Source organism: Mastomys coucha, unplaced genomic scaffold (assembly GCF_008632895.1).
Source record: "Mastomys coucha isolate ucsf_1 unplaced genomic scaffold, UCSF_Mcou_1 pScaffold2, whole genome shotgun sequence".
Taxonomy (NCBI): Eukaryota; Metazoa; Chordata; class Mammalia; order Rodentia; family Muridae; genus Mastomys; species Mastomys coucha.
Genome location: NW_022196902.1, coordinates 11,964,233 through 11,989,755, shown reverse-complemented (window position 1 = coordinate 11,989,755; position 25,523 = coordinate 11,964,233). Strand labels below are relative to the sequence as shown.

The following is a 25,523-nucleotide window of genomic DNA, read 5'->3' as shown; positions in this document are numbered from 1 at the left end:
AGACATGTATCTGGGTGAAAACTGGATAGAAGGAATATGGAACTCTTCAGACCCATGGAACATGCTGGAATTATGGGCTCCCTTTTGGTTTTCTTGACTATTGTAGGGGCTAGAACCCTTTGAGTTTTAGAAATTAAAAAGATCTCCATCTCAACAAAGCTGTAAGAGATCGGCAGGGAAGTGTTTGTCAACTTAATGGACTTGAAAATTAAAAACTGTTTGTCTATACTTGTGAACTAACTCATTTATATTTATGGACCTCCTGGTGCCTATTTTCCCCTCTTATACTTTGGTGCCAAATGTGCTCCCATTCACATGCTAGACTTGAATGCTCAATGTTATATTTGAAAGTGGGGCTTTGGGGAAATGATTAGGTTGGTTATACAGGCTAAGCTGCATGGATGCTATTGATGTTCTTTCTTTCTTCCTTCCTTTCTCTCTCTCTCTTTCTCTCTCTCTCTCTCTTTCTTTCTTTCTTTCTTTCTTTCAAAAGTCATTTATTTATTTTATGTATATGAGTATATTGTAGCTGTCTTCAGACATACCAGAAGAAGGCACCAGATCCCATTATGCTTGTGAGCCACCATGAGGTTGCTGAGAATTGAACTCAGGACCTCTGGAAGAACAGTCAGTGCTCTTAACCACTGAGCCATCTCTCCAGCCCCGTCCCTTCTTTTTAAAGACCCACAAATAGATCCCTTTTACCTTTTGCCAGGGGAAGATGCTAAGAAAGTGAGTGGTGGACTCTGTATTAGAAAGAGAGCTTTCACCAGATCTACTGGTATCTCAATTTAACTGGAATTTCTAGCCCTGGTCTCAAGAGCTATGAGAAATTAGTTTCTGCTGTTTAGAAGTCTCCCATCTGTGGTGTCTTTTATAGCACCCTGAACAAATTTTTGAAGGAAACAAGGAGTTCTGTTTAATCTACAAAACAGCTTTGAAATAGAGTCCTGTGTCTGCGCTTGGGTCCTTCCAAAAAAGAATGTAAAACTGAGACTTGTGACCCTAATATAGTTTCATTATTTGATTGACTGACTGACTGGTACTGTGGTAATTGGGATTGAACCCCTCTGCAGCTTTAACCTTCAGAATAGGGGAGGTACAGTCATCCTCAGCTGTGCCTGGGTTTGTTAGGTGGGTTTTATAAAACGCAACTGTTACATGGTTTCTAAGACTTGTCTGGGATGTGCTTGTCTAGGTTTGGCAGAATAATGTGATATTTTCCTCCTAGTCTCAAAGCTAATACCAAAAACATTACTTTCTGTTTCAGTTTAGAGGCTGAGAGAGATGGCTCAGCAGGTACGAGCATTTGGGGCTCTTGCAGAGGACCAGAGTTCTGTTCCTACCACCTACCCCAGGGCAGCCCAGAACTGCATGTAATTCCAGTTCTTGGCGATCTGATGCGTTATCTGGGTTCTGGGGGCCACCTGCAGCTGTGCATGCTCAGGTGCGTGTGTGCATGTGTGTGAGAGATAAATACATAATAAAGTAAATATTTTTTTAAATGTTGAGGCTAAAAGGTATTTCCATTTTGCTATACCATGGAAAAGGTACACATTCATGCCTGCTGCACTCTCAAAAGATGCATTTCTCCAAGAGCCAGGGCAAGTAGATTCTGGCATTCCTCGTAGTTTTCTCCTTTCTTCATTCTTTTTTCAGTTTCAACATTCTTACAGATATCACGTTCCACAAGCAATAGGAAGCAGACTGAGACAAGGAGGGGGGAGGGGCCAAATGCAGCCATGTCTGGGTACTATGTGAGAAGCTGCTCAAGCCTGCGACTACCTACAAAAATCTCAACATGGAGGACATCCTGCCCAGCCTTGCCCAGGAAAAAAATTGTTCCGAGATGCCCAAGCCCACTCTGTTTCTCTAAACTGGTAAAATAAAGAATCACAGGGCTCTGAGTTATTACAGAGTGAGACACCATGTCTTAAAAGTCTTTGAGTACACCATATATATGACAAATGTGCTGTTGGGAGTCAAGCTATGGTGGGGACCTGTCATGCTGACAGAATCATGACATTGGTGCAGACCCCAGACTCACTTGAGCATCTCAATTGTGGTGAAACTGCTTGAGCCACCAAATCTTTGATGTATAGTTTGATGTATAGTTTGAAATCATCGGGGTGTGCTTACGTGGCACAGGAGCAATGACCTGCAGGTGCTTGGCAGCTGTTTGATGATTATCATTTTAATGAAGGAAGAACAGTCCATGATAAGTGGCTGGTACGTATTGTAAACTCAGTTCTCAATAGGGAAACACCTTAATAGGCTTGTAAGGGAAAACACAACACAGCACAAAACAAACCTCTCAGCCCTGGGTGAGTTTGCTATTTGTAGGAAACAAGGTTAAAGGCACTGAGTACAAAAAGCACCGGAGGGTGATTAGCCCATTTCAGGAAGTGAAAAGACATAATGAGTCTGTCTTAATCTCCAAAAGAACGAAACAGGTTCGACTGCTTTCAAGTGAGTTATCTGAAACACTGGTGTGACTTCGGGGCTCTGGAAAGAAAGGAGTTTTTCTGTTGCAAATTGTAAACCATTTACCTTGAAATATATTAGCGGCTGTCTCTTCCTCTCCTAGCTAATTGCACACTAAGTATCCATGAAAAATAACTCCTAACAGTATTTTGGGACTCAGTACTTATCTGGGAAGAAACACACACATTACCTAACTGCATGTTTTGGCGTTAACATCAGTCCCTTTGAACTTGATTTTCTTCCAGCTACCCCTGCTGTTATTTCTAAGTCCTCTCTGTTTTACTTGTGTGTGCCTCAGTTTCTCTGACTTGTCCATTATATAGGGCACTGCCAGTTACTGTATCCATTGGCTGCAGATAATTGTTTTCACATGAGCAGGTCAGAGAGGTTCTAGATATGCACTGGAGCCTACGTCTATTTTTACCACTCATTAAACATACTCTAAGTAAGTTACTTAACTTTTTGTCTCAATTTCTTCACTTGCAACAATATAACAATCAGCCCGCCTCTTGGGTTTGTTTCTATAATTAAACAATATTCTTGGCAGAGCATGGCACAAAGAAAGAGCTGAATAAAATAATTGCTAGTTTGGCATTATCCTCCATAGTAACTATTCTCATTTTATAGCTGGCTAGATAGGAGCCTAGGGAGGCTGGATGACTTGCTCTGAGTAATTCAGTTATTTGGCAGATGCATAAGCTCAAGTGTCCTTGGTTCTGTTTGCTAGAATACTCACCCACTGCCTTCAGGAATACTCCAAAGAGCAGTGTTGTGGAATTAAAAATGATGGGATCATTCTATTTTGCATGTTAAAGATGGTAATTTCTAAGGGCAGAAGAAAGTCAACAGGATAAGCTACTTCTTTGAAGTTTTTGTGGTGGAAAACCACAACCGTAATTCATCAGTGAGGCAGTAGTGGGTAGTTACTATGGACTAAAAATAAAAATTATGATAGGCAGCAAGATATCATGGGAACAGAAATACACACAAGGTTCCCTTCTCACAGAGCAGAAATTCTGAGTCTAGGGAGTTACCCTTCACTATATATGTGTGTATATATATATATATATATATATATACATATATATACATATATATATGTATATATACACACACACATATATATGTATATATATATACATATATATATGTATATATATACATATATATATGTATATATATACACACACATATATATGTATATATATATACACACACACACATATATATACATTTATATATATATATGTTTTTCATATATATATATATATAACCTGACCATTAGCTATCATCGGGACAGAGATTGCTATGGTAACCTACAGAATGCTTGAGCCCCAAATAATGACAAAAGAAACAGAGACAGGAGCAGCCAGATCAGGGACAGAGTCTCAGCCTCGCAGCCACCGCCGCCGCCCAGAGACTGCCGAGCCGGGTCCGTGTGCCGCCACCCACTCCAGACACAGAATATCCAGTTATGGATAAAAATGAGCTGGTGCAGAAGGCCAAGCTGGCCGAGCAGGCAGAGCGATATGATGACATGGCAGACTGCATGAAGTCTGTCACTGAGCAAGGAGCTGAGATGTCGAATGAGGAGAGGAACCTTCTCTCTGTTGCTTATAAAAACGTTGTAGGAGCCCGTAGGTCATCTTGGAGGGTCGTCTCAAGTATTGAGCAGAAGACTGAAGGCGCTGAGAAAAAGCAGCAGATGGCTCGAGAATACAGAGAGAAAGAAGATCGAGACTGAGCTTCGAGACATCTGCAACGATGTACTGTCTCTTTTGGAAAAGTTCTTGATCCCTAATGCTTCGCAACCAGAAAGCAAAATCTTCTATTTGAAAATGAAGGGTGACTACTACTGTTACTTGGCCGAGGTTGCTGCTGGGGATGACAAGAAAGGAATTGTGGACCAGTCACAGCAAGCATACCAAGAAGCATTTGAAATCAGCAAAAAGGAGATGCAGCCGACACACCCCATCAGACTGGGTCTGGCCCTCAACTTCTCTGTGTTCTACTATGAGATCCTGAACTCCCCAGAGAAAGCCTGCTCTCTTGCAAAAACAGCTTTTGATGAAGCCATTGCTGAACTTGATACATTAAGTGAAGAGTCGTACAAAGACAGCACGCTAATAATGCAGTTACTGAGAGACAACCTGACATTGTGGACATCGGATACCCAAGGAGACGAAGCAGAAGCAGGAGAAGGAGGGGAAAATTAACCGGCCTTCCAACCTTTGTCTGCCTCATTCTAAAATTTACACAGTAGACCATTTGTCATCCATGCTGTCCCACAGATAGTTTTTTTGTTTACGATTTATGACAGGTTTATGTTACTTCTATTTGAATTTCTATATTTCCCATGTGGTTTTTATGTTTTAATATTAGGGGAGTAGAGCCAGTTAACTTTAGGAAGTTACTAGTTTTCATCTTGAGGTGGCCAATATGGGATGTGGAATTTTTACATGTCTGGCATAGTACTTTTGGTACATTGTGGCTTCAGAAGGGCCAGTGTTAAAACTGCTTCCATGTCTAAGCAAAGAAAACTGCCTACATATTGGTGTGCACTGACGGGGAATAAACGGATAATGGGTTCCAGTCATGAGTGTAGTCTTTGTGGGTACTGTAAGGTTTGGAGCACTTGTGAGGCTGTGACACAAACTTCCTGTGGATGCACACTAGGATCGTGTGTCTCTGCGTGCACACCCTTGACCACAGCCCCAGAAGTCGTCTCTAGACAAAGTTGTGACCCAATTTACTCTGATAAGGGCAGAAACGGTTCACATTCCATTATTTGTAAAGTTACCTGCTGTTTGCTTTCATTATTTTTGCTACACATTTTATTTGTATTTAAATGTTTTAGGCAATCTAAGAACAAATGTAAAAGTAAAGATGCAGTAAAAAACAAGTTCCCGGCTCCATACGTATCAAGCACAGCGGTAAACAAAATCCCATGTATTTAACTTTTTTTTTAAGTTTTTTGTTTTGTTTTGTTTTTGCTTTTGTGATTTTTTTTTCTTTTTGATACTTGCCTAACATGCATGTGCTGTAAAAATAGTTAACAGGGAAATAACTTGAGATGATGGCTAGCTTTGTTTTAATGTCTTATGAAATTTTCATGAACAATCCGAGCATAATTGTTAAGAATACATGTATTAAAGTTCATGTAAGTGGAATAAAAGTTTTATGAATGGAAAAAAAAAAAGAAACAGAGACAACGCAGTGGCATCACCATCTATGACAGTGATAATGATTCTGTAAGCATCCCTCACTAGGAAGGGAGAGGAGGGTGACACGATGTTCACTCAGAATTCCGCCCACCACACCCTCCTTCCCTACCTGCTTCTCCTGGTCTTGGAGCTGTCAGAAAAGATGAGTATGTAAGAGGTGGGAGGTGACTTGAGGTAGCAGGGGTGCAGCTTCCTCCAGGTGGTCCCCTGTGTTAGGATGGGACTGTTCAGAGATGCTCTTGTTTCCTAGTCATCTACTCTCCGGTAAGTAAACCCAAGATACTCACTGCTTCATCAGGTTGGACACGGAGGCAACAGTTTCTACAGTTAGCCAGTGGCTCCAAATCTGGAATGACTATTCATGTTTTCCCCACAAAATATAACACAAAACATCCTTCTCCTGCCCAGAATGTGTGCATTTACGTGGGTGAATGAAAGGTAAATCATGCAGAGAAACAATCAAACAAACAAACAAACAAAACCCAACCCAAACCAAACCAAACAAAAATCTCTTGGCTTTATTCTGTTTAGTCACACCTCAATATGCAAATCTACGTGCTTAAACATGTTTTTATGCATTTTACTGTTAGTGCTTGAAGCAAGTAGAATTTCAAATAGAGACTTGTTCAAACTCCCCCCCCCCCCATGAATATATTGGAATCTACGCATCAAAGACAGTGTATCTTTAAAACAGTTTAAAAGACTTAAACTGATGGTACTGATTATCTTGGGGCATCTGGGATATTCTTCCTATTAGTAACAGTGTTTTTCTAAGTAGCTGCTAAACATGTAACAGCCACAACAACAATAACAGCAGCAGCAGTAACAACAAATCCAGTCTTTGGATTCAACCAAGCTTTGCTTTTGCAGTGTAGCATTTCTTAAAAGTGGTATGAATACTTTTGAAATTGATGTTTGCTCCCCAGAGATTCAGCTTAGTTGCTGAGATTTCTGGACTTATGTTGCACTCTACCTGCAACTGTGAAGAAAAGGAATTTAGGACACTCCCTATTGAGATGTTTTGTGCACAACCTGCCCCAGGTGCCTCCTTGGAAGTGGCTGTGGTTAATCTGAATATGGCAGCTCTGTTGTCTGTTACAGACCCTGGTCCTCTGTCACAGCATCTCCTGGGTCATCTTCCCCTTCCCTTCTTGTTTACCCTTCCCTTCTTCTTTAGAAAAGGAGCTTTCTAAGAACAAATGCCCATTTTTCCACAGTTTAAGGTGCTAAAAAGAATAATGATTTTTATAGTACTTGTGGAGAAGCAGACTTCAACGGAGGCTGGTGTCTCTAATCCTTGATTATATGCCTTCGAGAGATAAATCTGGCAGAAAGAATACAGCTAAGGTCAAAGCATCTGGGATCACTACAGTGTTGGAATGAATTGTGATCAGAAGCACCAAGTTCAATTACTAGACACCTTTTAATATCAGCCCACATCTTCAATTTTACTCTTAGCTCCCTTTGAAACTTCCTTTCTGTTCTCAATCCTAGAGGCGGTATAATTCTTCACCAACATCACCATTGTTAAACTCTTTAGAGAGCCAACAAGAGAAAAGTGTGAAAAAAAAATCAACAGAAAAATGTGAGGGAGCTTTAAAGTCATAATATATTGAGAGTTAGAAATAAAATACAAAGTGATTTAAAGATGGAGAAGATGGACAGAGGGCAGTAGAGGGAGAGCGGGAAGAACAGACTCTCTTCCATCCCTATCTGTATCAATGAATTATAGTGAAGTATTCCTGCCTGGATTCAAAACACACACACATGCCACACTCACACATGCAACATGTGCATGCACACACACACACACACACACACACACACACACACACACACGCATGCATGCATGCACACAGACAGACAGACAGAAACACACTATCCTTAATTTGAAAATATAATGATTCAGGTTCCATATATACAATAAATACCGCGAGCCATATAAATGGACTAAAAGACAAATAAAATCACACAGTCATCTTAACAGATGCACACAAGGCCTTTGACTGCTCAGATGAAGCACAGTCCATGCCTTGTCCTATGTTGTTTTAAGTCTCAAGGAAGTCACCAATAGAGTCTACTTCTGTTCACTCTTGGCTTAGACTTTGAGGAAATGAGGCTGACAGATTTCAGACTGTCTAATTGAACACCGTGGTGATAGAGTTTAATAGCCATCGCAAGCACTGTTAGAAAGGGCTTTTCTATCGACCAGTGCTTCTCAACCCTCCTAATGCTGAAATCCTTTAATACAATTCTCCATGTTGTGGTGACTCCAACCATAACATTATTTTTGTTGCTACTTCCTAACTGTAATTGTGCTATGGTTATGAGTTACAATAGAAGTATCTGTGTTTTCTGGTGGTCTTAAGTGACCCCAAGGAGGTCACAACCCACAGGCTGAGAACCACGGCTATAGACTGACTCCCCTTTTTAATGGTAAGCTGGTGCATTGCTGTTTCAGAGAGTGAGCCAGATGAGTGTAGACCTTTTTAGAGTTGAATTATGCCTGGAGAAATTTGTAAAGCTAGATGCAATAAAATGAATGGGGGCTCTACTTGCTGTGTATGCCCCAAAGAAGGCTGGCTTACTGAGGTGTTTATACTATTTTGCAATATTCAAATAAAGAAAAAGTCAGGCCAGGCAGTGGTGGCGCATGCCTTTAATCCCCAGCACTTGGGAGGCAGAGGCAGGTGGATCTCTAAGTTCGAAGCCAGCCTGGTCTATGGAGTGAGGTCCAGGACAGCCAAGGCTATACAGAGAAACCCTGTCTCAAAAAACGGAAAAAAAAAAAAAAAGAAAAAAAAAAGAAAAAGTCAGTATAGAAGCAGGCAGCAAGATGATTTTTCATGGAGAAGAATCCACAGCCAGTGGCAGTTTCCTAGTGCTGCCCTGGTGATGTACCACAAAGGGGTGGCTGTAAGGTACGAAGAGGCACCTTTGGAGGCTATACGGTCTCAAACCAAGGTGGCCTCTGGCTGTGCTCTCTGTAAAGGTTCCTGGAAAGCCTACTTGCCTCTCATGCCTTCTAGTGTCTAGGGCTTATGGGGTTTCTGGGCTTATGGTGGCTGTAACTTTAATCTTTGTACATCTCTGCTTCCAGTAGACCTTTCAGAGTTCTCTTGTCTTCCTGTAAGTGCACCAGTCTGGCCTAAATACAAATGACTGGGTAATGAGGTCTGTAAGCTATATCCACAAAGATCCTGTTTCCAAATATTATATTCAGGGGCCGTGGATGGCCTGGGTTTTCAGAGACCTTAGCACCACTCAATCCACTGTTACACTGACAGAGTTGGAACTTTCCCAGGAATAGGTATGAACTGGGTCGATGAGACACTCAGTTCACATGCATTCATTAAAATTAGCCAGACCTTTCAAGAACTCTGTTGACTCAGGAAGTGGGACATGGCATCTTTATGAAAAACCACAGCTTAACACACGTGCCTTTTCCTAACTGTTTGTGGTTTGATTCAATGTGTTGCTGCTACAGAGGGCTGCAGACCACAGTGACTTGTTCTGCCAGTGACCTGGAGGTAGGTCTGTACCCACAGAACTCCTAGCTCCTACCCACTACTCAGTAACCACCACTTTCTGAAAGAACATTCTTTCTGCCATGTTGCCATTTCTTTACTCAGATGTGTTTTGTAAGTAAGAAATGTATGTGAAAAAGAACATTAGTACCAGGTAATTTACAGATAGAATTTGCTTAGTGTAAGACTCACCTTTCTTTAGGTTTTATGAAAATATTTAAATTAAAAAGATTAGTGTATACTAAATTGTAAATATTTGATGTAATTATATTATTTGTAATAATATATATATATTATTTCTAAATATTTAAGTTTGTAAATACAAATCTATATTATATAATATATGTATAATATTATATGAATATCTGATGTAATATATAAAAATAAGACAGAAAACTTTTATTTGCTGAATTTATATGCATTTTTCTAAAAACATCTAATATTTCTTTTTCTATTAAGATGTATTTGTCTTCTGTTGAGTCTTTTCTTCTGATCTATGTAGGAAGAATGGTGCATTGTCCTAGTTACCTTTGTACCATGGTGACAGGGACACCTAGCAGAAGAATTTAGGAGAGGAAGGTTTTATTTTGGATCAAGATTATGTGGAGGGGTTTCCATTTATGGTGATGAGAGAGGTTGGAAATGGGAGCAGCTCTGCCTGTAGAGGCGGAAACACCACCTGGCATAGGCCAGGAAGCCGAAACAGTGGGCCAGAACCAAGGACAGTACTCTGTCCCCAGTGATCTACTTCTGCATGCCAAGCCCACTCCCTAAGCAGACAGCCTTTAGGACAGCCTATAGACTGGGGAGAAACATTCAAGCCGTGAGTCTGTGTGGGGCATTTCAGATTCAAACTGCCACAGGCACATGTTATATTAAGACCTCTCCTACCGGAGGCGCACCCTTGCACTCTGACTAGATCAGATGTCCTGTTCTGTGTTTCTATAGGTTTTTCCCCTCAGTTCTGGCATTTGCATTCTGATATTTCTGTCTTTCTCTGGAGACTACATGAAGAAAAGATCTTTTGCTAGTCAGTTAGGAGTCTAGAACAGTTCCTATGTGTGTAACTGAATGAATGAATGAATGAATGAATGAAAAGCCACCAAAGAAAAATTATTTAAAAAAATCACACTGAGTGAGGATATATTTCAATTTTTTGAGAACACAAAGTGGATGTATAAAACACTAAGTCCATTTTGTGTAATCTGACCACCTCAAATTCTTCATTCTTCTGTACATGAAATTCTATTTTGCATTTAAATCTATGAATCATTAAGTCCAGAGAGGCACCAATCTCTTTTCTTTGTGCATACACACACACACACACACACACACACACACACACAATTGGTTATTTTATTTGTTTATATTTCAAATGTTGTCCCCCTTCCCAGTTTTCCCTCTGAAAGCCCCTATCCTCTCCCCTCCTCCCTGCCTCTTTGAGGGTGCTCCCCCAACCCCCCACCATAGCATCACTCTATGCTGGGGCAATGAGTCTCTACAGGACCAAGGACTCTCCTCCCACTGATGCCAGATAAGGCCATCCTCTGCTATATCTGAGGCTAAAGTCATGGGGTTCTTACATGTGTACTCTTTGGTTGGTGGTTTAGTCCCTGGGAGCTTTGGGGACCTGGGACTAACCGGGGATCCGGTTAGTTGATATTGTTGTTCTTCCTATGGGGTTGAAAACCCTTTTAGCTCCTTCAGTTCTTCCCCTAAATCTTCCCTTGGGATCCCTGTGCTCAGACAGATGCTTGGCTTTTAGTATCTGCATCTGTGTTGGTCAGGCTTTGGAAGAGCCTCTTGGGGGACCACTATACCAGGCTCCTGTCAGCAAGTGCAGCAATCTTAGGAGTGAGCCGATGCAGAAAGGTGTACACCATCATCTGTGCTGAGAGCGCACTGTGATAAGCTCTCCTGTGTGCTTATGCTGTGGAGAGTAAAACAGAAGCCCTCATATCTACTCTCAGCTTTCTCAGTGACATGTTGTTCCCAAGCCTGACACTTCTGCAAGACTTCCTTTCAGTAGTGGACACAGACCATTGAAGATACTAAAGAGGAAAAGCTCCTGTGTATGCAGTTGAGAAGCAGTCCCCCTTTCTCACTATAGAAACCATCTTGCTGTCATCAGACAAGGCAGGGATTGGGGCAGTATGCTTAGGAACACTTGACACTGCCAGCAACTGAAAGCTGGAAGCCGCCCTTGTAATAGAACCCCTCCCCCAGGACTTAGGAAGAGTGAGCCTGCTAGCACCTGGTGCCTGGACATCAAGTTTCACAACCGTGAGCAATAAGCTATGTGTTTTTAAGCCACACAGCTTGTAGTACGTTGTTATGACTGCTTTAAAATAATTAATGTGGTTACCTATTTTCTCAGAAAGAATACCATGTTTATTTAAGAGAATTCTGTAAGGACTGCCAGGTTAATTGGAAGCCAGAAGGAGGAGGCAGGCTGTGGGGAGAACAGTTACATAGTGGGGAAGGGGGAAGTTAACTGGTGAAAACATGTAAACAAGTGTGCTGAAAGCATCCATTGCTGACAAAACATTTCATTCTTTAATTGTGTAGAAGGAGACTGATTCTCCATCTACAGAGGAAGCTGGAGGACATACACACTCATGAGGAAACGAAGTATGCCTGGGGCAACACAGAGTATTTATTCCCATCCTCCGTGCTACAAGCAGAATTGGCGTCAGATCAGGTAGTGGGTAGAACGGTGAAAGCCATCCATCTTGGTGACTCAAGATGGAATGTAATAACCACCCTCAAAAAGCAGGACGAACTCTGTACAGACAACCTATAAAATCAATTAAAACTTTGCCTTGGTTGTACTAACACCCCACTCTCACAGACGTCAGGAATTCTAGAGAGAACAGTAAACCATACTTTCTCTGTAGCTCAAGGAGACAAGCAGACAGCCACCCCTGCTAGACAGGCAAAAGTCTACTAGTATGAAATTCTCAGTCTGGCCAGAGTTTGTCTCACAGAAGAGAAAATAGATGAAAAGAGGGTCCCTGTAGGTCGCAGAAATCGTAGGTAAGGGAAGGACAGTCTGGCCAGGTTTTTCTTTTACGAAGGTAGCCATCCCATCAAGCTCTGCAGAGAGGCAGCCTAAGAAGTCACCGATGATGTAGTGGGAGAAAGGGGGCGTGGCACAACGCTGTGTAAGAGGCTGTGAATGGAGAGTGAAAGAGGGGCTGAAGTATGGTGGCTGCCTCCTGGATGAGAACACGTGATTCTTATCCTGTGGGGCCTTTCAGTTCAAAATAAACACAGAGAATAGATGAGAACAACAAAGAGCAAGTGTCTGTTTATGGAAGGACTTTTTAGTAATGGGCAGGGCGTCTGGCCTGTCTGGGTAGTGAGTTTCCTGTGAGACTTGCTCAAACAGGGGACAGGTAATTAATTACCTCCTGATATTGCAGGGGGAATTCAAAGAAGCAGCAGTTGGATAGGATGACCAGTTAAGACCTATGAAGCCTGGCTTTCCACTTAGGAGATTAAAGGAAGGCACAGTGAGGTTAGATGCTGACTCAGTGGAAGTTAGCCAGGGTAGATGAGGGAGGGTCATTCTATCAGAGGGAACTGCAAATATGGATCCTGGACATTTGGCTTGCTCTGGGAACTGTGAAAAGACAAGAAGGGGAGTAATTAAGGTAAGGCAAGAGAGAGAGAGAGAGAGAGAGACAGACAGACAGACAGACAGACAGAGACAGAGAGAGACAGAGAGAGAGACGGAGAGAGAGTCAGAGACAGAGAGACAGAGACACACAGACACACACACACACACAGAGTCAGAGAGAAGAGGGAGCAGGTCACATAGAACACTGCAGGATTTAGAAAACTGCAAAAGCAGTGGAAGCCTTTGTGGCATTGTCTGAGGAATTCATTGTCCCCACTTCTATAGGCTTAAGATGTCTGTTTCCATAATGTTGATCATGGCTCCTTATTCTTGTGGAGATACAGGAATGATCTATAGGATCGAGGTTAATAGGCCATAGGGATGAATCTGGTAAAACCTCTCCCAGAGAGGTAGGGAGTCATTAATAGTGTTACACTACCCTTAGGGAACCGTAGGGACATTCAAAACTTCTGTACTGGTTTATCTTAAGTGAAACATCAAAATGTGTATAAAATGTGATGCCATATGCAATGCAATTTCTCTTTGGGTGTCCTGGGATAATACAGCCTGATCCTATCAATACTATCATGTATAGCTCTGAATTTTGTGCAAAAAGTCCCCAAATTAAAGTATTATCTACTCGTGTGTGCCAATGTCATACAGTTCTTAAAAGTCCACATTGTAGCAGAAGTGAAGATTATCCATGGGTTTAGTGATTCAGTGAGGGAATGGTATCCAAGCACCTAATATACATTCTAACTGGTTTTCCTAGTATTCACGAGAGTACCTGTGAAGTCAGTCCCATGCTAGATGCTGGGACTCATAGATCAAAAAAAGCCCTGTGGGGTGTGTGTGTTTGTGTGTGTATGTGTATATGTGTGTGTGGGGTGTGTGTGTGTTTGCTTCAAATTTTGCTTTTAAGATAGGAGTATTGCTGCCCTCTAATATCATTTTGTTCAGTTAGTGAGCAAATTTTATTTCTTGGATTAAAACCAAGTAAGTTCAGTATGGTAGTTCTATTGCACACATTGTATGTGGAGATCTCCCCTTAATCATTCATATATATATATACGAACGCGTGTGTGTATACATATGTATGTCTCTCATCCCCTTTGATGACTGTACCCAGATCTCTGTCTAAACTTTTTATGATAAACTTCAACTGTGCTTTAAAAACAAAAACCAAATTCCTATCAGGGATATTTGAATAAGCCTCTTCACATTTGGCTTATCTTGAATTATTAAAATATAATCATAAATTTAGAACTTAGAAAATAATCTTTTGTATAGACTATGCCGCTCCGAAACCGCTCCAAGGCCAGCGTACATGCTGCTTGCCTCTGAGAACATAATGAGCTTCATGTTTCCTCACGACTGCATGCCATGATTGCAGTCTCATGGCAACGTTTTTTCCCCACTCGCTGTTCTTTCCAGGCTGAAGGGCACGGGTGCCTGAGTCAATTTTATAAAATTACAATCGATATTTTGGGAAGCCTCATGGCTGTTGTCTAATTAAAACCGCGAGATAACTTGCTGAGGTAGGTAGGTACCTATATTCTTTTTAAAGAATATGTTTTTATATGGCAGGAAAACAGAAAGAAAAAGAAAGAAAGAAAAAGAAACTTTTTTAGTGACTCAGCTTGGTTTTCTGAATTCCAGCGGTTATGTCTAAACTTTAAAACAGGGAAAATCCCTCTAATGCTTTATGTCTTAGTGTTTTATGCTTTGTTATTTCTCAAAAGCAAATAAATATATGCGCGTGTCAGGATTGTATTGCCAGGAGAATGGGATGTGGCTTACCCTTTGGGGCTGATTTGGCTTTTCTGAACTCTGATCCAAGCTCCCACAGGCTAGAGTCTTGAGTCTTGGACCTGCCAAGGTTTTAGTGCGAGCCGCCCCACCCCTCGCCGTCACGGTCACCAGTCTCGAGGTACAAGCTTTGGGCCACTCAAGAGGGCTACTCCCACCCCTGTACCCCCAGCCCCAGCTAGGATTCAGCTGGAGCCCGGCGTGGGCCCTTTCAGGCTCCTGCTAGGTAGCCCTTGCCCCGGAGGCGCGACTCTCCTACCTGCGCTTCCCGAAGCGGCCAGCAGCAGAAGCAGCGTGGGTAGCAGCAGCAGCGGCGGGGCCGGGTGGCCCGGCGCCGGGGTCCCGGGAGTGTGCATGGGCTGTCAGCTCGAGGAACCCTGCGTGGCCTCCCCAGGGCTCCTCTCCAACCTCGAGACCCGGGCGATGGAGCCCAGAGTCCCCGGCGCACAACCAGCTTCCCCCGCAGGGAGTCCGCGGGAGGGTGGCTGGCTGAGTTTCAGTTCGAAGTCCAGAAGCTTCAAGGGATGATGGAGGTCAGAGCCTATCGATAAGGGCTCATCCCAGCACAGCAGAGTCTTATCATTCACTTGAAATGTCGGGTTTCATCCCGAAAGAAGAAGCTGGAAAGGTGAAATGGGCACATATTTCTCAATTTACTGTTGGACATGCTGCTTTACCTTGGTCGAGATTTCCTTCCCACAACCCCGAAGTCAGGTGTCTTTGCATTTTACAGAAGAGCAGAGGCAACCTCAAAACACAATAGAAGTCTCCCAAGCCGTAGAGAGCCACCCCCTAGCTAAGAGAGAGAGCAAGGAAAAGCTTGGGAACATTGTGACAAAGATCTGCAAGCCCCCGATCTCAGGGCTCCTCCTTTTCCTAGGTAGTTGTAAATACTAAGCACAATGCGAAAATAAACAAATTAACCATGTACTTCAGGCATGCTCGCTCTTTCCTCCATAGACTCCTGTTGCAAATGCATAAATAGTGCGAAGTAACTGTAAAATTGGATCTACAGACATTAAGAAGAAAAGAGTCTCAATAACTAAAAGAAAACAAAACAGACAAACAAACGAACCCCTTTTGTGGTGGAGGCAGTTAGAGATGAGCCATCTTCAGAGGGCCTTACATTCCTGATTTCTTCCTGCTCAGAGTCCTAAGAGTCCTGGATTGGGTATGAAGGCTTCTGGAGGACTAAAGCAGGCCTTGCTTATCAGTTGTGCTTCTAGTTCTCACCGGTAGGGGCACTGGAGGAGGAGGGACAGGACCTGTTTGCTGCTTACTTGCTGTTCTCTTAGTAATTCCCAGACGCATCTTAGGTCTAGCAGCCTTTAGTCCTAGTTTCCAACTTCTTCATATACGAGTAGGATTTGCCTCATTGGCCAGATCCAATTATCATGGGCCCGGATCTCCATTTAGTGAAATTCCTGTACCTTCTACTGATTCATATGTAATTCCTGAAAACTGTAAGAGACAGTATGGTAGCAACATATTTTTTTATATCAATGTTAGGACTTGCATGCATTTCTGTTTAAATATGATTCATCCATAGCCTTAAAGGGGCTAGTTCAAGCAGACATATACCTCACTTTCTCAACTTAAACACATTTCTTGGGAGATAGTCTACAGCCTGACCTTTTGGGCTAGAGAGCGGGAGTCCGCCAGATCCTGCCCTCTGTGGTGTTCTTCCTAGGAGTACTCATGGGTGGCCAATCCAAGGTTCACTTGTAAGGACTGATCTTTCTACAGTAACAGATTCCTTATGTCCTCAGGAAGGCTGAGTGTGGCCCTCGGACTCACTAGGTTCATACTCGGTGATGTCTCCCATGCACTGGAGAGGAGAGTTCCATATCTTGTTTTAAACCTGTCACGCAGAGCTCACCTTAGGGCACTTCTTCAGCATCTTTTAGTATTTTTGTGGTGTTTGTCTTTTGTACTCTTACATTCTAACTTGCAAGCATATCTGTTAATTCCAGGTTAAAAAAAAAAGTTCTTCCTAGGCTAAATGAACTTGAGTGTATCCTCCAAAGATCTGAGAATTAACAGTCACATAGGTATTTTCTTCAACTTATCCACACCACAACAGCGTGTCACCATTTTTCACAGCAAATTCATAGCTTATGAGACAAATGGACTAAGAGCGTCTGGGTTTCTATAAAATAAAACAAAACCCAAAAATTACCCCAGGAACTAATCAGCATCATCCTGCAACTCCCATTTCCAAGCACTAACTCCACACACATACACACACACATACACACACACATATATACACACACATACACATACATACACACACATACACACACATACACATACACACATATACACACATACACACATACACACACATACACACACATACACACACACACACGCACACACATACACACACGCACACACACATACACACACACACACACACACACCAACAAAATACACATTTTCCTATTCCACTTTTAAGTCCTGAATAGTTTCCAGGCATGCCTAGCTTTGTCAGCTTGACACGAATTGGGAAGAGAGTCTCAATTAGGAATTGTCTGCACTGGCTTGACCTGTGGGTATCTGTATGAGACTGCCTTAAGATCATTGATGTAGAAGACCCAAACCACTACAGGCAACACAATTCCTTAATCAGGAGGTTCAGCCCTGTGTACGGGCAGAGAAATTGAGCTGATGCAAGCAAGCAAGCAAGCAAGCAAGCAAGCAAGTAAGTGTATACACATTCTTTTCTCTCAACTTTCTATTGTTGATGTGGTGTAACTTGCCAATACAAGTTCCTACCTTGACTTCCCCATGGCGATGGACTTTAACTTTGAATTGTAGGCTGAAATAAATCCCACCCTAAGCTGCTTTTTGTATTTTATCACAGCAACTGAAGAGAAACTAGCGTACTCAGTATGATCTATAATATAAATACGATGAAGTTAGTGATTGCTTCATTTGAGCCAGATACTACACTAAGGATTTGACATGCGCTGACTCCTTTAATGCCATGAATTCTATGAAGTAGTCATAGTACCCAAGTTTAAAGAAAGCAGACAGGCTTGAACATGTTTCTTCTTTAAGAGCAATAGGAGTGGAACTGGAGGTCTGCTTACTCTAATTTCAAAGTCTGTATCTTTAACATTTTTCTTCTTTGCCACTTACATTTAAGAAAATGCAGTGAATAACCTTGAAGTTTGAACTATATAGATGAGCAAGTCAACTGAAGTGCTTACTGTTGTTAGTTTATGGTTCTAGATTGTAAACTGCATAGTGAATGGGAGAAAAATGCTCATTTCTGAAAATCAAGTACAGCCAGAGGCAGGCCTATATGAATGTGACTGCTTTTTTTTTTTTTTTTTTTTTTTTTTTTTTTTTTTTTTTTTTTTTTTTTTTTTTTTTTTTTTTTTTTTTTTTTTTTTTTTTTTTTTTTGGTTTTTTTCGAGACAGGGTTTCTCTGTATAGCCCTGGCTGTCCTGGAACTCACTCTGTAGACCAGGCTGGCCTCGAACTCAGAAATCCGCCTGCCTCTGCCTCCCAAGTGCTGGGATTAAAGGCGTGCGCCACCACCGCCCGGCAATGTGACTGCTTTTAAAGTCAACTTGAGTGGCTATGGTACAGGAGAAACTTGGTGAGATGGAGTTACTGTTAACAGCTGTAGGGTGGGGTACAAATGCAGGAAAGAGAGTCTTAGGGAGGTGGTCAATAAGCATCCAGGCCATATGTGGTTCCCAGGGTCTTTTCAGTGTCTTGTTATTTATTCTGTGAGGAATTTAGAGAGCCATGGCAATATTTTTATTATACCATCAGCTTAAATACAAATTTTATCAATATCTAAATATCTAAAATCCTATAAAATCCTGTCCCTCCAACTCTTCCACAAAACCATTTTATTTAATCACTTCTCTTTGGGGGAACAGGCTATGGTTTCTTTAAAAAGTAATTCTTGGATATGCTCAGTGGTCGAGCACTTTATTAGCTTTTATAAGGCTTTGTGTTCAATCCCAGCTCTGAAAGAGAGTTGTAACTTGAAGCATAATATACAAAGAGGAAAATGGGCAAAGTAGTCTCCGAATCCTCACAAAGTGAATGTGCTGGTAAGCACCACACAAGGCCACATGTTCCCACACCAGATAAGCAGTTAACAGCTCTCACAAGGCCATATGTTCGCACATCAGATAAGCAGTTAACAGCTCTCCACAAGGCCACGTGTTTCCACACCAGATAAGCAGTTAAGAGCTCTCACTTTAGAATAGTCCAGTGCATTCTCTATCGGCTGGCTTCTTTCACTTAACTTTGTACTTACAAATGTGTGGTGGTTTGAATAAAAATGACCCTATAATCCCATAGGGAGTGGTACTATTAAGAAGTGTGGCCTTGTTGGGGTAGGTAGGTGTGGCCTTATTGGAGAAAGTATGTCACTGGGGATGGACTTTGAGGTTTCCAAGGCTCAAGCTAGGCCTAGTGGCTCACTGTCTCTTCTTGCTGTCTGCTGATCTAGATGTAGAACTGTCAGCTCCTTTTTCAGCACCATATCTGCCTGAATCCCACCATGCTTCCTGCCATGATGATAATGAACTGAATTTCTGAACAGTAAGCCAGCCCCAATTAAATGTTTTCCTTAATAAGAGTTGCTGTAGTCATGATGTCTCTTTACAATAATAATATCCCAATTGAGACAAAATGTTGTTCATGTTGGGGCTGGAGAGATGTCTCTCTGGTTAAGAACACTTGCTACTTCTCTCAGGTTTGGTTCCTGGCACCAGCAGGGCAGTTCATTATTATCTTCGACTCTAAGGATTCTCTCACCCTCTTCTGGCCTTCACGGGCACCAGGCATGCATGTGGTGTAATAATAGAGGCAGGCATGCATTCATATGCATAAAATTAAAAGAAATAAATCTTTAAAATGTATTTTTAAAAATTATCCATGTTGCTGCTTATAGCTGTAGAATGATCCATTTTATGACCATCCCTCAGGGTACACACCATTCAGTTTTGCTGATGTAGTTTCTAGTTTGGGTCTTTTAGCCATTGTACCCTTTTGATATTCTTGCATATTCCACGTGTGAACGTATGTGTATTTTCATCCTCTCTATATAATTAGGGATACAATTTTACAGCCATGGGTTAGATGAAATTTTAACTTAAATAATTTGTGCCAAATTAGATTTCCAAAGACATAGTACCAGTTTGCGTTCTCATCAGCTATGGAAGGCAGCTCTTGCCATCCTTGCCTGAACGTCCCATTTACTCCATAACTGTGGATATCTCAGAGGGCAGCCAATGGTATGCACTGTGGGTTCATTTTTCTGGTGATGAATACTGATATATTTCTTAAAGTTTTTATTTTTAACAATATCATCCTTGTATACAATGTACTGTGATTGTGTTCTCCTTGCATTACCAGCATGTATTCCCTCTTTCCTACTAACCTCTCTCTTTTTCCTAAGAGAACCCCTCCTCCTTTCATGTCAGTCTGTGTGTCTAGATCTCATGCATGTGTTTGTGACTCTAGGGTCATGTGGTGTCAAGCAGGTAGCATTTTACAGTATTCATTTCTACCCTCTGGCTCTCACAGTCTTTCTGTCCCCCTTTCTGCAATGTTCCCAGTGTCAGAAGGTACAGATACCCTGTTTAGGGCTTTGGCCAGCTGTGGGTCTCTGCTTTGATTCATTGATAGAAGAGGTTTCTCTGACTAGGGCTGACAACTGCATTAGCTTAAGGATATAATCACAAATATTTAGAAAGTAATTTAACTCTATGTCCATTTTATGAAACATCAACAATAGATCGCTCCCATGGGAGCTGTAACCTCTCTAGCTATAGGTTTTTGACCAAGATTATAGTACCAAGCCTGTGGAACAGATCTCAAGTTCAGTTTAGAATTGGCTGGTTACCCCCTGGAACCATAATGCTCCTATTGCAACAAGTGTACCTTACATGGCAGAACAGTATTGAAGCATGCAGGGACCACAGCTGAGTGAGATTATTGATGCTGCCTCACCCCCACCAAGAGCCTGCATAGAACCTCCTGCACTCCAAACACCAGCCAAAAGGGAGAAAGCTTCCAGCGCAGTTCCACCTTGGTTTCACAAAGAAACACATTTATCCAAAGTGTATATGTAGTGTTGTTTGCAATAGGTTCTTACTATCTAGTTCTAGGGGGCACTAAAGGGAGCTCTCAGACTTCTCAATAAATGTGTTAGCCATTTAAATTGTGAAACTAAATGCTGAGTGACATCTCCAAAGGATCCCCAGGACACAAACTTCTGTATCAGTGAGAAAATTTTCAGGGAGGTTTAACTGAAGAAGGAAGAAAGGCCCTAACAGTGGGAGGCGTCATCCTATGTGGTGGGGTACCAACTGACAGGGAAAAGAGACAGTAAATTGCACTTAGGCATAGTGTGAGCAGCTGCCTTAAGCTCCTGCTGCTACAAGCTCCTTGCCATGATGGACTGCCCTCAAACAACTGTGGCTAAAACAAATCCCTCCATCTATATTTTATTTCTATTGAGTATTTTGCCACAGGAATGTAAGAAAGTAATAACCACATGAAAATGCTTTTTCATGAGGGGTTGTTTGAAATTTTTTCAGATCGATTGTCTTGCTATATTTCTATTGATTTATTGTATATGTGGATGTGGAGGTGGGGAGTGTAAATGTTTGTACTGATGCATGTGTGTTCAAGTGTAAATAGTTTACTGAATGGAGAAGGCAGACACAAAAAAACACAGACCTCTGCATGGTCCTGCTAACTGGAAGTCAAGAACAAATCAAATGATAAAACAAGTCAAAATAGTGAGTCCTAGTAAGGTGGGGCTACTGAAAATATGAGGAGCCTCCTAGGGTTCTGGTAACATCCTGCATTTTGAACTAAGGTTGGTACTACGTTTGGGTGTGTGTCAAAATAAAATATTGAAATCAGTGTGCTCTCCGTATTTTATCTATCTTATATCTTAATTTAAAATAAAAAACTTCAGCTGGCTGATTTATAGAAACTAATATACAATCAGATTAATATGAAAATGTAAAGAGTGGAAAATAACTAAAATAGTTAAATGTTTAAATACTTAATGTACTTAAACAATGTAAAAGGAATTGTTCTGTTGACAAAAAGATGACGTGTTGTATATTAACATAATAATAGATAAATAGGACAGAACATTGCCTATAAGCAAACCTATTCACAATTAGAATGTCTTTTTGATTCATTCATAATTTTATCTTCTTTTATTTTGTTAGTGTGTCTTTTTTTTTTTTAAAGATGTATTTATTTATTTATTTTGCATACAGTGTTCTGCATGAGTGTATGCCTACAGGCCAGAAGAGGGCACCAGATCTCATTACAGATGGCTGTGAACCACCATGTGGTTGCTGGGAATTAAACTCAGGATCTCTGGAAGAGCGTCCAGTGCTCTTACCCCCGAGTCATCTCTGCAGTCCCCTGTTAGCGTGTTTCATAAACTTTTTTCTTTTTTCTTTTTTTAAGAATTATTTATTTTATGTGTATGAGTACACTGTAGCTGTACAGATGGCTGTGAGCCATCATGTGGCTGCTGGGAATTGAACTCAGGACCTCTATTCCCTCCGGCCCCGCTCACTCTGGGATAATTCACTGTAGCTGTCTTCAGACAAACCAGAAGAGGGCGTCAGATCTCATTACGGGTGGTTGTGAGCCACCATGTGGTTGCTGGGATCCGAACTCAGGACCTTCGGAAGAGCAATCAGTGCTCTAACCCGCTGAGCCATCTCACCAGTCCAACTTTTTTCTTTTTGTAATAGAATACTGCTACATATTCCAGTCTAGTCTCCAACTTATGTTTCTCCTGTGTGAGATTTCTAAGTTCCTGGATCATTGAGATGTGCTACCCTTTTTAGCTTCCATAGCCTTCTTTTCTGTTCAGCAGCATCTCACAATATACCCAAGAAAGCTTTGAACTTGAAGTGTTCTAAGCTGGCTTTAAACTCTGATCCTTTACCTCAACTTCCCAAGTGCTTTGATCAAAAGTCTGTGCTACTATGTCCAGCATTCTATAAAACATACTGTCTCTATTTATTCTTCTTTTAGCCTAAAAGCAAAAATGACATCTATTCCAATACCTGTCCTGTTCTTCTTCTTCTGAGATAACGGAATGAGCTGGGCAGACACATCACACAGCATGGAATAGGTCACACAGCACGGAGCACATCACACAGCATGGAAAACATCACACTTCATAGAACATATCACACTGCATGGAACACATCACACTGCATGGAACACATCACACTGCATGGAACACATCACACTGCATGGATCACGTAGCACTGCATGGAACACATCACACAGTACAGAACACATCACACTGCATGGAACACATCACAATGCCTGGAACACATCACACAGTACAGAACACATCACACTGCATGGAACATATCACACTGTCTGGAACACATCACACTGCCTGGAACACATCACACTACATGGAAAACATCACACTTTATAGAACACATCACACTGCATGGAACGCATCACACTGCATGGAACACATCACAAACTGCCTGGAACACATCACACTGCATGGAACACATCACACTGCCTGGAACACATCACACTGCATGGGAGAAGAAGCCAGATACAATGAGAGAGCTTGGGGGGGGGATTCTAGAAGCTACACACTGCTCAACTGCTACTCTTTACTTCTCAGAGAAAGAAAGAAACCTCTCTCTTCAATGTGAATAAATCCATTAGATATTGAATAAATTCTCCAGAGAAGGCAAAGGGTAAAGTGTCTCTCTGGAATTCTACAGAGGGGAACATTTTGGCTATGAATGACATAATTTTATTTCCCTCAGCATGGAAACAGTTGGTGCCAAGTCTAACACCTTGGGACGTGATCTGCTACAAAGCAGGTAATCTGTGACAGGCTAATTCCCTTTGTTCAGAAAGACAAGCCATCTAGGATCATGAAAATATGGAGCATTGACTCCCAGGTTCTATTTTAGTCTGCTCTCATGTACTCATTTCCTGCTGGTCAGCTTTTAGTTTCTTTCTCGTCATTGATCTGTGTATATTCTACACTCGGATTCTTTGCTTTGTGTCTGTTACAGTTGTTTACCCACTTTATGGTTTGCCTTTATTTCTACACTGACATTGGAAGAAGTAAAAGTTTTTAATTTTAAAAATGTTCAATTTTTGCTACTTTATCTTATTGACTTATGGTATTCCATTGGAAGAATTTTTTCACATCTCAAGATTAGATCATTTTTCCAGGATTATTTTTAACTTTTACAAATTTGATTTATAATATTTGGTGAGTTCTTGTGAATTAATAAAGATTAAATTTGTGAATAGATGTCCAGTTGTTTCTGTTCCGTTGTTAAGAAGACTCTCCACATTTAATTGGTTTATTTGTTTTTAGTATATTGAGGTACTTCCCCTTTCCCTCCTGGGAGATTTCAGTTTCTAAAAAGTTTGTTCACAATGAAGAAGGGTTCTTTTCCTCCTCAGAAGGAGGAAGTAATAGTTAGCTAGGCAGTGTGTAGCTTCTAGCATTCCCTCCAAATTTGCTTATCACTTAGGGCTTCTATTGGTGATACAAGGCATGCTGATGATCCATGAGAAGGGATACATGTGGTACATGTCTACTAACATGTATACATGAAATGGGTACATATCCATGAAAACTGATACATGTGCTCTGTATCTACTAATGATACATGAAAGCTGAAAGTTCTGGATTTGTATTATTCGTATTGGTCTATTTGTGTATTGTTGCACCACTTTTGTTTTAAGGGAACCTTCCCCTTGTCTGTGGTGCTAGGGATCAAACCTAGGGCCTCTACTACTGAGCTACACGGTGGCCTTCTTTTGTTGTTGTTTTTGTACCTTGTATATAGAAAAGTTGGGAGGGCCGTACAATGTTTCTTTGCTCAACTTACAATTTTAATTCTATTTTTAGTTAAAGAAAAAAAAAAGCTGTGTCAAGAGACAGGAAAGTGAATGGTGGCCAGCCTTTGTATTAGGAATTCAGAATCAAAGTAATACTGTATAGACTGATAACCCAATTTACTATGATAACTAAATGGAAGTTAGAGTGCTGAGTGCAAACCAGCAACTCTCCCTGAGCACATTTACTAGAGCAAGGCAGACATCTGATCCTTCTTTCTTTGACAGGTAAGGGCATTTTAAATATCCCCCCCCACACACACAGTCACATTCATTGAGTACTGTTTTTACTTTATTTTAGTATTTTGTTTTTTAAAATTTTATTCTTTTTTTTTTTCTTGGTTTTTGAGACAGGGTTTCTCTGTATAGCCCTGGCTGTCCTGGAACTCACTCTGTAGACCAGGCTGGCCTCGAACTCAGAAATCCACCTGCCTCTGCCTCCCAAGTGCTGGGATTAAAGGCGTGCGCCACCACCGCCCGGCTGTTTTTTAAAATTTTATGTGTATGAGTGCTTTACCTGCATGTATGTTTGTGCATCATGTGGATGCACTGCCCTTAGAGCATCAGATTCCCTACAAGTGGTGTTAAAGATAGCAGTGAGCAACTGTGTAGGTGCTGTGAACTGAGCATGGTTGTGTGGAAGAGTAGAAGTGTTCTTAACTTCTGAGCCATCACTCCAGTCCAAGGAATTGGTATTTAGTAATGGGAAAGGTGAGCAGTGCCAGTTTTCTTCTCTTTTCTCCTTACTGATGCAAATCTCACATCAGTGAAATCCTGTTTCTTCATCTACAGCAAGATGTAGAACAGTCTAGCTTCTCAGAAGCCTCTCTCTGGGTCCTTTCTCCTTTAATACTAAGGAAACCACTATTCCAACTACAAACTCATTATAATCACTAACAAAATACCAACTGGTATCTTTGCAGAAGCTGACAAGTTAATCTTGTC

At 41.4% G+C, this 25,523-nt stretch overlaps 1 protein-coding gene and 1 pseudogene across 1 annotated transcript in view; one reads left to right on the top strand and one right to left on the bottom strand.

Annotated features, from left to right (window-relative positions):
* The window catches only part of Il20ra (interleukin 20 receptor subunit alpha), a 44,261-nt gene extending 28,349 nt beyond the window's left edge, over window positions 1–15,912 (bottom strand). Inside the window, exons 1-2 of the mRNA XM_031380529.1 lie at window positions 15,742–15,912; window positions 14,926–15,286 (exon numbers count right to left, since the gene is read on the bottom strand). Coding sequence (XP_031236389.1) covers window positions 14,926–15,022 — 97 coding nt within the window. The 5' untranslated portion in view covers window positions 15,023–15,286; window positions 15,742–15,912. The remainder of the gene's footprint in view (window positions 1–14,925; window positions 15,287–15,741) is intronic.
* LOC116097810 lies at window positions 3,855–5,074 on the top strand (annotated as a pseudogene).
* Window positions 15,913–25,523: the final 9,611 nt, after the last annotated feature.